The sequence below is a fragment of the Rosa chinensis genome, chromosome 5, assembly GCF_002994745.2.
Source record: "Rosa chinensis cultivar Old Blush chromosome 5, RchiOBHm-V2, whole genome shotgun sequence".
In the NCBI taxonomy this organism is placed as follows: Eukaryota; Viridiplantae; Streptophyta; class Magnoliopsida; order Rosales; family Rosaceae; genus Rosa; species Rosa chinensis.
Window position 1 is genome coordinate 57,940,392 of NC_037092.1, and position 14,152 is coordinate 57,954,543.

The 14,152-nt window shown below is 39.2% G+C and overlaps 1 protein-coding gene across 1 annotated transcript; it reads left to right on the plus strand.

Annotated features, from left to right (window-relative positions):
• Nucleotides 1–4,554: 4,554 nt before the first annotated feature.
• Nucleotides 4,555–12,087, plus strand: LOC112201710 (pleiotropic drug resistance protein 2). The gene is made up of 20 exons (XM_024342619.2): nucleotides 4,555–5,141; nucleotides 5,340–5,460; nucleotides 5,552–5,640; nucleotides 5,818–5,902; nucleotides 6,012–6,302; nucleotides 6,392–6,482; nucleotides 6,630–7,530; nucleotides 7,656–7,816; nucleotides 7,905–8,008; nucleotides 8,136–8,298; nucleotides 8,391–8,462; nucleotides 8,593–8,720; nucleotides 8,934–9,266; nucleotides 9,351–9,641; nucleotides 9,731–9,814; nucleotides 9,991–10,124; nucleotides 10,210–10,437; nucleotides 10,649–10,820; nucleotides 10,932–11,186; nucleotides 11,448–12,087. The coding sequence occupies exons 1-20, from the start codon at nucleotides 4,753–4,755 to the stop codon at nucleotides 11,718–11,720; spliced, it is 4,365 nt and encodes a 1,454-aa protein (XP_024198387.1). The 5' UTR covers nucleotides 4,555–4,752; the 3' UTR covers nucleotides 11,721–12,087.
• Nucleotides 12,088–14,152: the final 2,065 nt, after the last annotated feature.

Sequence of the window (14,152 nt, forward strand, 5' to 3'; positions counted from 1 at the left end):
ATGTCACCAGTGTAGCCTTTAGTGAGCAATCTCTCCCTTGTAGCTAGCAGTAAGTTGTTGCAAGCTCTCCAACAACAAATGTGAACTTTGCTCGGAGCTTTGGTTCTCTAAATCTGCTTCCGTAACTCCTAATTAAAAGATCACCACTTGACTTAGAGGTTAGAACATTTTCAAGCACCTTTTCAAGAAGTTGAAGTAAAATTGTGCGAAATTTAATTTGTAAGCTCGATAAGTGTTAAGGACATTCGGGAATTTTTTCTAAATTTTCAAGAAAGTGAAATCTTCAATTTAAGGGTTTGATTTTATAATTCATCATGTCATGTGCCTGTAAGAATTTTCGGAGAATTTTTCAAATATCCGATGTATTTATTATGATTTTTCGAAGTTTAGGAATTATAATGATTTAATGAAAAAGGAAATTTGCGGTGCAATTGAACTGTTGATTCTATCCGTTGATTTTAAGTATATAATGAGCTTATTTGATCGAACGAATCAGAAAGCTCCAGAGGTCTTGCCAACTCCGGGCGGTGCACTGGTGCCGATCGGTTGGACTTTCTGACGGTTTCGACGTGTTTTCCGGCGGCTCCGGCGACCGTTTGTCGTGCATGAGGTATGAATTGTGATCTAATCTTCGAGCTCTACGTGTCTGTATAATTTGTTTTCGGTTTCGGTTGGGTATTGATGGATTGATGATTTGTGTTTTTTGGTGTCATCGGGTGATTGGACTTCGTCGGAGTTCATTGTTCACGGCGGCGTTTCTTGTGCTTCTGGGTTCATTCCCAATGATGGCTGTCGTCCTAGAACTAGAATTGAAGCTCGGTTTCGCTCAATTCATTGAATGGTTTGGTCTGGAGTTTATTTTTTACATGATGCTTTCTTATAACTTCATGAGACGTAAAAATGTATAGATTTGTACTTCGACCCAGCACCATGTACACCTCGTAAATTTCAGACTCGTGTGTTTTTTTTATTCATTTTGGTGATCTTCCTATTCTTAACTTGTTTATGGGTTTTAGAATGTTATGATTTCTGATCTTAACTTGTTCGAGATTCCATCGTTATTTGATGTTGAGACTAAGAGATCTTATATCTTGTTGATGGATTTAGTTTTGGATCTTGGTGATCTTCCTTTTCTTGTTTTCCTCTTCATTGTGCAGAAGTGAAAGTTCAGAATGTAAAATAGCTACTTGAGTCTACGACATTATAGGGCAGTCAGTCTAAGAGAACAAAAAAACATGTTCTCACACTGTGTTTCTAGTTTTGTTCTTAATCTTCTTGTATGTAATTTTGATTGGCTTGAACGTGTTTTCCCCTCATCTGTGCAAAATTATTTATTCTTGAAATATACTGCAATAAAAGCTTCGCATTTTTCTTGATAAATGATGTCTTCACAGATAATAATGCAAAGCACACTATCTGAAACTGCTAGCATATAGGGCAATGGTTTTACATTGCTTCAAAGTTCAAAACCAAACAACAAAATATAAAAGCAAAAACATTTGCAGCAAAACAATACTCACCTCTGCATTTGGTATTTTCTATCAATCAAGGGAAAGCACTAACTTGTACCTTTCAAATTGCTGCACAACCATAGCAGTGTAGAATACCAGTTCTTTCACTTCTGTGTCATAGCAACACTTCTCTCTCAATCCCCATTCTCATCTTTTATATCACATCTTCTCCCCTTTTCAAACTTCAATTAGGTCACGCATAGCATGTAGTTATACTTCTAGTTAACATTAATAGTACTATGAATTTTTCTCACAACTTTTCAACGTCTTCTACATAGACAGTTAGACTCTTCAACTCACTTTCTAGAAATTCTGAACAAGTTTGTTTTGAATTTTGAAGATTTGAATAACTTTTTCTCACAACTTTTTTGTTTTTTTGTTTTAAAGATTTGAATGACTTTGCTACCGAACAAATTACAGTAGTGTAATAACAAATGAATTTTCTTACTCACGTGTTATATTTTGCATCTTGTACTACAGATGATTGTTAACAGAATCTATGTGACCCATTTATAATGGAACTCTTATTTTATAATTGATTATCTGGGCAACAATAAGAGAGATTTTTTACTTAGAAATTAAGGTACTATATATTAGAAAGAAATCACTCGAATATTTTATGTTATGGTGACGTACTCTTTTTTGAATATTTAATTTTTCTTTTCCACATCTTTGACTTGTATCTAACTACACAACCCCAGCAATCTTAACATTGGTGCAAGATACAAGATACAACAATCTCCATGATGATCTCTTGCAACTCAAACATCTGATGAAGATTTTTTCATTAACCAATTAATATCTCCTTGATTATTCCACTTCTGTGTGACTCTTCTCATGTAAATAATGACAAAGAAGCTTTCACTATGGCTGGCTTCCCATTATTTGGAATACGAGTCTTCGGAAGAAGGTTTTTCGAATAGACTAAAATGAAAAAGATTGTATGGTGTTTAACCACTTTTTTTTTGAAATACAGGTTATTTGTATTAGATGACCAGTCAAAAATCCAGAGTCTAACATACACTTAAAGACGGAGAAACTTCTATCTAAATAATGTAAACTCCATATAAGTCATTTTGAGTCTGATTTGTAAAGCGAACTCATGAACAAAGAAAAATTCCGTGTCTTTTGAAAAAGAAAAAAAAAACATCTTCTAGCCCTCCATCCGCTAGGCACGTAATTGTGGTATGAAAAAAAAGCTACTTCCCAACAAACAAATTCAAAAGCCGTTTTCTCCACTCCAACTTCAGATAATTACCAATTTCGTATAAACATTATCAGAATTACGACTGACACTTTAGAAATCTTAAAAGCCCCCCCATCACCTAAAGAGGTCAAATTCTCTGGCCAAGACCATCCCAATGCACTAAGTAATGAATGAGGGTGTCAAGATACCTTCCAACCTGGCCCAATTCGAAATAGAATCAGACACACTCAAATGGGTCCTTAAACTGAACCCACGTGGCCCAGGCCTAGAGCTAGAAGCCCAAGCCTAGGCAAGAAGGCTGCTAGGAGCTTCAGATCTTTGCCAGCCCGCTTGCAATGGCACCGCCGTCAACTCCGGCGACCTTCCCTTCCAGCACGGCATGGTCTGACGACCCAAGCCGGAAAAATAGGACCGCCGAACCTGCAGGTCAATCCGAATCCACCGACGAGAAGCAACGTCAGACCACGCGCTGCACTTTCAAGCCGGCAGCTACAGCTCGTCGCTCGACCAAGACCGGAAAGCCCAAGCCGGTGCGACCTTGTTTGCCTCCCTGGAATGCCGCTGCTCAGGGGGTTCAAATACGCTAAGCCCTTCCCACCTCCGGATTTTACTAGCCCTGGTTTGGGAAAGCGCCCGAGCTCCGATTCTTTGGACGCACCCTTGAAAAAGGGGAGGACTATAGATGAGGAATCCCCTCCTAATTTGGGAGTGGAGGATGTCTTACCTGGTTTGGATGGCATGCTGACTAGGGAGATTGTTCCTGCTATTGTTAAATCGGTTTCGGCAAGCTCCTTAACCAGAAAAGAAAGAAAGAACCGACTTATGCCTCGATATTGGGGAACGGGAAGGGGAAGGGGAAGGAATCACCCCTTAGAGCAAGTTCACCCGTTGGGTCACCAGGTCACCCACTATTCACTACTTTTTAGTGTTAATTTCACCCTCTGGGTCACGAGCACAGTGTATTTCGTGCCCTGGGTCACCATATACAGTGTTCTGGGTCACCATGGTGACCTGCACAGTGTATTTCGTGCCCTGGGTCACGAGCACAGTGTATTTCGTGACCCAGAGAATGCAAATATACACTAAAAAGCAGTGAATAGTAGGTGACCCGGTGACTCAACGGGTGAACTTGCTCTTACCGAGAAGGATATTGTTTTGACTCTTGACAACAGTTGTGAGTCACTTGCCCCATAAAGCTAAAAAATCAACTAGATATTTTGATGTAGTCAAGGTAATCGCCAGTCAGATGGGAGTATGAGGGTTTTAATTTTAATTTTATTATGTATTCTGTGATTTTTCTATGTATTTCAGGGAAAACATGCGTGTGTAAGTGTAACATTATGTGTATGAAACTTATATTTATCTTCGGCAGATTTCTTTGTAATGTTACCAGCTTGAGAATAAAGTTTTCGTTTCTACTCAAAAAAATAAAAAAATAAAAAAAAGACTCTTGAACTCACTTTCTAGAAGTTTGAATTAATTTGTTTTGAACTTTGAAGATTTGAATAACTTTAATTTCTACTGAACAAATTATGCTACTGGACAAACCAAGTGAATTTTCAAACTCGTGTGTTGTATTTTGCCTCTGTTGTTCTCCGTGACCCACTTCTAATGGTAAAGCGGCTGCTACTAATCTGAGCGGGGCTGCGGCGCTGGCAGGATATGTGATATTTTGATTCGATACTTGCTGTCTTGCTTGACCGAAGACTTTGTGTTACAGAGAAGAAACTTCTGTTTCTTTGAAATTTAAACCATTCGCGGAGAAAATGAACTCCCGCATTTCGACTTCTCCTTCTTCCCTTTCTCTATATAAACCACGCGTAAAACTCTTCACAACAACAACACGTCTCTTCCTCTTTCTTTCATATTCTCATTCTTCACCCAAAGTCTGAAGTACTTTCAGACGAAAAAACGATCACTTTCAACTTGGGAGTCCCCAAGTTCCGGCTACGTACTGTTGAGGTTTGATCACTTTCCCATTTTGGGTTGCACCAACACCAACTTCAGTGAGTTGATTTTCTTCCCGCCAAAAAAATGGCGGCGGCAGCAATGGCCGGAGAAGACTTAATAAGGCAGTCGAGCAGCCGGAGGAGCTCGCTGTCGAGCAGCCGGAGGAGCTGGCGGTCGACTAGTGTCCGAGAAATGTGGAACGCGCCGGACGTGTTCCAACGGAGCGTCCGGCAGCCGGCGCTGGACGAGGAGGAGGAGCTCAAGTGGGCCGCCATAGAGCGGTTGCCGACTTATGATAGGATGAGGAGAGGCATGTTGAGGAATGTGATGAGCAATGGAAGGGTTGTGGCTGAAGAAGTTGACGTTGCGCATCTTGGGGATCAAGATAAGAAGCAGTTGATGGAGAGCATACTCAAGGTTATTGAGGAGGATAATGAAAAGTTCTTGAAGAAGCTCAGGGCCAGAAATGACAGGTTTATTTCTCTTTCCCATAATTTGTATGCAAAGAAATAGTGTTGATTTTGGAATTTAAGTTTACTTTGAACTTGAATGTTTGTAGTTTGTTAGCTTAGTATACCTGAAGTTCAGAGATGTATTTTGCTTGGTTTTATTGCAAGCCAAGTTGAAAATTTTTTTGTTGCCTAAATTTTGCTTTATAACTTGGCGAACAGGGTTGGCATCGATATTCCTAAAGTTGAGGTTAGATTCCAGAATTTATCAATAGATGGAGATGCGTTTGTAGGCACCAGAGCACTTCCAACTCTATGGAATTCCACCTTGAACACAATAGAGGTATTGCAAAGACATTTCCCAGTACTTCTTTGTCTTGTGTGCCTACTTTGAGTACGTCTATGGATTTCTAAATTACCATTGATGTGATCAGGGACTGCTGGGACTTGTTGGTCTTTCACCATCCAAGAAAAGAGTTGTTAAGATACTACAAGATGTTAGTGGTATTGTCAAACCAGCAAGGTATGCACATTAATTTGGCAGCTAGAAATAATCTCTGGCCAGGACTTGTACTGCTATACCAATAAACTTCACATATTAGTTCGTTAAAAAAATATTATATAATGAATGATAAAAGTTGTAGAACTAGTCGGTTCACATATCCTAAACAAAGTAATTTGTTGTTTTGTCTGTTTTCAGGATGACACTTCTTCTTGGACCTCCGGGATCAGGAAAAACAACATTGCTAAAAGCACTTTCTGGCAAACTAGATAGGGATCTTAGGGTAATTTGTCATTCTGTTTGTCTCAGCTTTTGCCAGTTTATGTAAACTGTATTTGATGTGCCTAAACGTCTTTTTTGGTAATTTGTTGACAACTTGTGCTCTAAAACAGGTAACTGGGAAGGTGACTTACTGCGGCCATGAATTTAACGAATTTGTACCTCAGAGAACCTCTGCTTATATTAGCCAGCATGATCTTCATTATGGTGAGATGACAGTTCGTGAAACCTTCGATTTCTCCGGACGTTGCCTAGGAGTTGGAACAAGGTATGATATACTAACAGAGTTGTCTAGACGGGAGAAAGATGCAGGTATCAAACCAGATCCTGCGATTGATGCATACATGAAAGCCACATCTGTGGCGGGCCAGGAAGCAAGTTTGATCACAGATTATGTCCTCAAGGTCTGTTGATTCAAACATAAGACTTCATTGTTTATTGCTCTGGTGTATATTGTACAAGCTAGCCTGATTGTATCTGATTCTTTTAACAGATACTTGGATTAGACATCTGTGCTGATATTATGGTGGGTGATGACATGAGAAGGGGAATATCCGGTGGACAAAAGAAGCGTGTCACGACTGGTATGCGACTTGTTCCATGATGATTATGCTTTCTTATCTTTCGCTGAATACATATTGACCATTTTTTGCTTGCATGGAAATTGTGGAATGATAACTAATGTCAAATATATTTCCAGTAATAACTTGAGGGGGTTTCACTGAATGCAGGAGAAATGTTGGTTGGACCAGCAAAAGCATTTTTCATGGATGAAATATCAACAGGGTTGGACAGTTCCACAACCTTTCAGATTATCAAATACATGAGACAGATGGTTCACATCATGGATGTGTCAATGGTCATCTCTCTCTTGCAGCCTGCACCTGAGACGTACGATCTTTTTGATGATATTATCCTTCTTTCCGAGGGTCAGATTGTTTATCAAGGCCCACGTGAGAATGTCCTCGAGTTCTTTGAATATATGGGATTCAAATGCCCTGACAGAAAAGGTGTTGCAGACTTCTTGCAAGAAGTGACCTCAAGGAAGGACCAGGAACAATACTGGTGTAAGAAGAACCAACCTTACAGATTAGTCACAGTATCTGATTTTGCTCGGGCGTTCAGCTCCTTCCATGTTGGCCAACGGCTTGGGGAAGAACTAAGAGTTCCTTATGATAAAAGGCATGCCCATCCTGCTGCTTTGGTCAAGGAAAAGTATGGAATATCCAATAAGGAGCTCTTCAAAGCATGCTTTGCAAGGGAATGGCTCCTAATGAAGCGGAACTCTTTTGTGTACATATTCAAAACTACACAGATTGCCATCATGGCTACAATTGCTTTGACCGTATTCTTAAGAACAGAAATGAAACCTGGGGATCTAAATGGTTCAGCAAAGTATTGGGGGGCAATGTTTTTCAGTCTCATTAACGTCATGTTTAATGGAGTGGCAGAGCTTGCAATGACAGTTTTCCGGCTTCCAGTGTTCTTTAAACAGAGGGATGCCTTGTTCTATCCAGCGTGGGCTTTTGCCTTGCCCATTTGGGTGACCAGAATTCCTGTTTCAGTGTTGGAATCTGCGATATGGATCATTTTTACCTATTACACCATAGGATTTGCACCTGATCCTAGTAGGTGAGTGTTACTCTATTACTACTTTACTGGTATCATTTGCAGATGTTTTATATATGGCTAGATGTGAGGTTTAAAATTAAAAATAGTGGTTGTTTCTCTGTCTGACGTATGTTCAATATGTTTAGGTTCTTCAAACAGTTATTGGCTTTCATTGGTATAAGTCAGATGGCACTCTCCCTCTTCCGTTTCATTGCAGCGCTTGGAAGATCAGATGTGGTTGCTAACACAATTGGTTCATTTACACTGTTATTGGTATTTATCCTAGGAGGTTATATTGTTGCTAAAGGTCAGTCTCCTTTTCTATTCAATGCTTGTATCAATTAGACTGCTATAATTTTTCAAATTGTTTAAACTATTCTCATCTTCTTGTGCAGATGACATCCAGTCATGGATGATTTGGGGCTACTATGTCTCACCTATGATGTATGGACAAAATGCAATTGCTATTAATGAATTTCTTGATAAAAGATGGGGCGGCGTAAGTCATCTTAAATCTCAGTTGATTTCATCCTATACATTACTAATAACAATTTAAGGTTCAATCTTCCTTGATCTGGCTCAAGTTCTCAAGTTTAACAACAACTTTTTTTTTCTCCTTGGAACAGCTCCCCAGCAACACCTCCACTCAGCCTACTCTCGGAAAAGCCCTTCTCAGAGAAAGAGGCCTGTACACTGAAGAATATTGGTATTGGATTTGTGTTGGAGCGCTTTTTGGGTTTTCTTTTCTTTTCAATGGGCTGTTCATTGCAGCACTCACCTACTTGAACCGTAAGTAAAATAAATTTCATTTCATCATTTATCTATTGTTATGATAATGGATTCAAGTGTTGACTATTTGTTCTATGTATAACCCATTTTAGCCCTTGGCGACAACAAAGGTCTAATTCTGGAGGATGATTCTGAAACCAAGAGGAGGCCACAATTGACAGAAGGTTGGAATACCATGTGGTGTCTTTTGTATAACTTGACTTGGATCCTTTTACTTGAAAGGATTCTTTTTGTATTTATAAATTATGAATTACCCCACAAATATAAGCATGGCTACTTGCAAATTTCCTTCAGGTATTGATATGCAAGTGAGAAATGCAGAAGGAACTTCAAATGGACAAGCCAAGCGAGGAATGGTGTTGCCCTTCCAGCCCCTTTCACTCGCTTTCAGCCATGTGAACTACTATGTGGATATGCCTGCGGTAAAATGGTCCTTCTTATATCTCCACAAATTAAGCTTTCAATTTCTGGAAATCAGTGTGATAACTTGTATCAAAAGAGAAACAGAACTAAAAAGTGTAAAGGCTTCAAATTTGAGTTTAATAAATGCATCTTCAACATCCATCAACTTTAGCAGCGACTCAAAATTGGCATTCTTGTATCTATTACTAGTAACAAATTTGCTTCATTATCAGGAGATGAAGACCCAAGGTATTGAAGAGAACCGACTGCAACTACTAAGAGATGTTAATGGGGCATTCAGGCCAGGAGTTCTCACTGCATTAGTTGGTGTTAGTGGTGCTGGAAAAACTACTTTGATGGATGTCTTAGCTGGAAGAAAGACTGGTGGATATATAGAAGGAAGTATTAGTATCTCAGGTTATCCAAAAAACCAAGCCACATTTGCTCGGGTTAGCGGTTATTGTGAACAGAACGACATTCATTCACCATATGTTACTGTTTATGAATCTCTGCTATACTCTGCCTGGCTACGTCTTTCTAAGGATGTCAACAAAAGCAAACGAAAGGTATATCATTTGGTGAACCATTAATTTTTGTGATGGACTTGGTGGAGATTGCTACGTAGTTGACTCTGATTTTGTTGGCTATAGATGTTTGTTGATGAAGTTATGGACTTGGTGGAGCTTAACCCCTTGAGGAATGCTTTAGTTGGACTTCCAGGAGTTGATGGACTTTCAACTGAACAAAGAAAGAGGCTGACCATTGCTGTAGAATTGGTTGCAAATCCTTCCATTATCTTTATGGATGAGCCAACATCAGGGCTTGATGCTAGAGCAGCTGCCATTGTTATGCGTACTGTAAGAAACACCGTCGATACTGGACGAACTGTTGTCTGCACCATTCACCAACCTAGCATTGACATTTTCGAAGCTTTTGATGAGGTATTTTCATTTCTTAAGATATGTCAATCTCTAATATTGTTCACTATGTCATGTGCTATATTTCACTTTGATTTTGTTATCCGTTGCAGCTTTTCTTAATGAAAAGAGGAGGACAAGTGATTTATGCTGGACCTCTTGGTGATCGGTCTCACAAACTTGTTGAATATTTTGAGGTAACTTTATACATGCTTTACCTTTAGTGTTCAGTTCAATCCTAGTTCTTGACCATTATATTGTTGCTGCATTCTCGATAGTTTGGATGCCTCTTTATAATGATTGAATTGCTCTGAATGAAATTATAATGATTTGGAGCGAAGGAAATAGTTACTATATCGAAAACCTCTTGCAGGCCATTCCAGGAGTTCCCAAGATAAAAGACGGCTACAACCCTGCTACATGGATGTTAGAGGTCAGCTCTGCTGCAGTTGAGGCTCAAAATAACGTTGATTTTGCCGAAATATATGCGAACTCTGAGCTGTATAGGTATGTACAGTGTATTAGTATATCATTTTCATTTTTATTTGTCCAAATCTCATATTAATTCTTAATTTTGTGGTCACTTGTCCAGGAGCGTTCAAGAACTTATCAAGGAATTGAGCACACCACTCCCAGGCTCCAAGGACCTCTACTTCCCCACCCAATACTCGCAAAGCTTCCCAACTCAATGCAAGGCTTGCTTTTGGAAACAACACTGGTCATACTGGAGGAATTCGCAGTACAATGCGATCAGGTTTTTCAACACAATAGTCATCGGCGTACTTTTTGGCGTCATCTTCTGGAAGAAAGGAAACGTGTTGTAAGTTTAAGAACTTCAACTTATTATAATGCTCCATTTGTCAATTCTTTTTTTGTGTTCTTTTAATATGCGACCCAGTTACAAATTTTCTCCAATTTGGGTTTAGACCTCCATAAAATTGTTTTTGTTTTGAATAAAATTGTAGAGGATCCCACTCCTTTTTCTGTACATGTTGTCTCCTAGAGTTCTCACACATATGATTTGTCGACAGAGATAAACAACAAGATATTATTAACCTTCTGGGAGCAACCTATTCTGCTGTTCTTTTCCTTGGAGCGGGAAATGCTTCTGCTGTGCAATCTGTGGTTGCGATTGAGAGAACAGTTTTCTACCGAGAAAGAGCAGCAGGAATGTATTCAGAGTTGCCTTATGCATTTGCTCAGGTAAGATATTCGAACAGAGACTCACTTTTGTATTCGTTTTTGCCAAACACCAAATTATACGTTCTGCTCTGTTATTTATTTATTAACTTTTTATGAACTATTGTGATGTAGGTGGCCATTGAGACGATTTATGTTGCTATACAAACATTCATTTATTCCCTTCTTCTATTTACCATGATCGGCTATGAATTTAAAGTTGAGAAATTTTTGTATTTCTACTACTTTATATTCATGTGTTTTACGTACATGTCAATGTATGGAATGATGGTGGTTGCCCTAACTCCTGGCCATCAAATCGCTGCAATTGTCATGTCCTTCTTCATGAGTTTCTGGAATTTGTTCTCCGGTTTCCTCCTCGCTAGACCGGTATGTTTTAATTTCTTTTCTCTCTTTTTTTATTATTATTTTCATTGTGCTTACTCATACCCAGGATTGTTGAAGATATGTGATTTTCGAATATACCAAATTAGGTGGCATTCTTTATAATTTAAATAGATTTCTAGAAATATGAATATGTTCGAAAAAAGTTTGCTAATGTAGGAGTTTCTCTTATGCATGAAAGTCTAGGCGTTCAATTGGTAAACCAGGTAAAATTGAGTATGACAATATTCATTCTTAAATTTGCAGCTACTCCCGATATGGTGGAGGTGGTACTATTGGGGTTCTCCAATTGCTTGGACAATTTACGGTGTCCAATCATCTCAATTCGGTGACCGGAAGGATAAGTTTGTCGAACTTTCTGATGGAAGCATAGAAAGATTAGATCTATTCCTTAAAAGGGTTTGGGGTTATGACCACGACTTCCTCATACCAGTTGTCGTTGCTCATGTTGGTTGGGTCCTCCTCTTCTTCTTTGTCTTTGCTTATGGTATCAAGTACCTTAACTTCCAGAGGAGATGATCAAGCAACCTCATTGTGCATCAAATCAGCCTTTTCAGGGATGTTATAGCAGCAAGTCAGAGTGAAAAGAACTCTGATGATCATTCTTTTTGTCTTGTTTGTATCATAACATATGTTGTAATTTTGATTGGCTTGGGCAACGTCTTTCCCAGTTAACTGGTCATATTTATTCGTCAATATTCAATAAACAATGGCCTTGGCAATGGCATTGTTCTTTCTATCTTCTAACCACCCATGAGAAAAGATCTCATGCACTGATGTGTAAACAACGGAGCTATCTTATCTTTGTGTTCAGCATTCATAACTGAAGCAAAAACCTTTTTTCTGTGTCTTTAAAGAATTGGTGATTGGATTTTTTTTATCTGAATTCAAATGTCTCGATCTCTAACTGATTTTATTTTGTCATTCTTCTGTTGCAATTGTATATATTAATGAGACATTGTTGTAATACAGACTAATTTGAATTACATATTGCTGATTGGAAGACCTCTTGATAAGCCCTGTGGTTGCATTCTAGACTTGGCTGAATCTAATTACTGACTTGGTGAGCGGTTTTTCTAAATGCCATGTTCCAAGTTCCCTACAATGATTCTGAAGATTCTTGGTTGGCTATACTCTCTGATCTTGAGCCAACTTTTCTGATCATGATTACTGCATTCCCCCCGGGTCTGGCTGTATGGATTGTATCCTCAATGTGAGAATCCTACAGTATTTGGCCATATTGAGACTTTAGAAGATGTCACTAGCATCCAAGTAGCAACTGGTAATCCGGTATTGAGCTTGAATGAATTTACAGCCAAAGACTAACATTTCTATATTAGTAAATCAAATATTTGCATAGACAATTAGACATTATCTATTGTAGGAGAATAGAATTGTGTGTTTATTATTGATAATAGGAGCCCTTATATAGGGAGTTACAAGGTATACAAAAGGTAAGAGAATCCGAATACAATTGAATACCTATAACACTTTCCTATTACAATTCTAAACCCTAGTTTGTAGAGGCACACTATGTCGACATCCTTCAACACTCCCCCTTGTGCCGCTCAAACTTGGTGATGACGCTTTGATCGTTGCCTCGTTAAAAACCTTGTCAGGTAACAAAAACCATGTGGGACAAAAATAACACTGGTCGAAGGACAAAAAGAGCACAACACGTCCTTCACTCTTCGAGATCGAACATGTAGACATCATGCCTCCCCCTGATATCAATATCTCCCCCTGATTGCTATAATCATGGGAGTTCGGATAACTTTCTCAATCCGATGCTCTTCACATGTTTCTCGAAGGTGGATTTTGGTAACAACTTAGTAAATAAGTCATCTACATTATCCTCTGATCAGATTTGGTTCACTTCAATATTTAGAAATGCTTGTTGTCATTTTGATGGAGGGGACGAGGAGCACGGAAGGTGGCATTTGGCCTTGTGGGGTCTGATCCCACACTTCCGTCATCTCTTTTCTCTGTAGGGATAGAACAAGCCCATATCAATCGTACCTCTCAAATATCTAAAGATTGTCTTTATACCAATCTAATGGCGTTGCGTTGGCGCGGGGCTATGTTTAGCCAACAAGTTCATAATAATTGAGGTGTCCGGTCTTGTATTGTGCTAAGTACAATAATGCACCTATTGTACATAAGTAAGCACTTCTGCTATTAACACGTCTTCGTCATCATCCCTGGGGCGAAACGGATCCCTTTTAGGGCCAAGACTATGGACGACCATGGTGCATCTTTGACTTTATCAAAAATGTCTCTTGACACGGTATACAGGTTCTGAATTTAGACAAAACCGTGTTCTCCCAAGGTCATTCCTCTCAAACTCGGATTTCAGGTGTTCAGCGGTTTCCCTTAACTCTCAAGGGTTCCAATTATGTTTATCAACATAAACCGCGACAATTGCAAATCCGGAACTTGTCATGGAAACGCGTGGGCATAGTTCATCATATCCCTTCCCAATCAAGTAGTCATTTTAGTGAGCATTTCAACCTCGTTGCAAATGCGCTCCGTGGTCTAGAGCCACTTGACTTGGGTAAATAAAGTCCACAAGAACCTTCACTATATTCCATATCTAGATCCCCATAGAGATACGTAGTGACCACATTAGTAAGCTGCATGTTCAGTTATTTGGAAACTACCAAACTGACAAGGTAGTGGAGTGCAATGATATCCATTACGAGAGAATATGTCTTCTCATAGTCGATTCCAGGGCGTTGTGAGAAACCTTGCGCCATAAGGCAAGATTACCATCTCTTTTTCTCATCACGCTATCTAACGAAGACCTATTAATGTCAATAGGTTTTATGTTAGGAGGTGTTGGCATCTCAGGCCCGAAATCCTTCCTCTTCGTTAGTGAATCCAATTCAACCTGGATCACATCTTTCCATTTAAGCCAATTTTCTCTACGTTGGCATTCTTCAACGGAGTAA

Coding starts and splice junctions, on each gene's coding strand:
- LOC112201710 (XM_024342619.2), top strand. CDS start 4,753: ATGGCGGCGGCAGCAATGGCCGGAGAAGACTTAATAAGGCAGTCGAGC. Junction 5,903..6,011: donor AACTAGATAGGGATCTTAGG/GTAATTTGTCAT, acceptor GCTCTAAAACAG/GTAACTGGGAAGGTGACTTA. Junction 10,438..10,648: donor TGGAAGAAAGGAAACGTGTT/GTAAGTTTAAGA, acceptor ATTTGTCGACAG/AGATAAACAACAAGATATTA.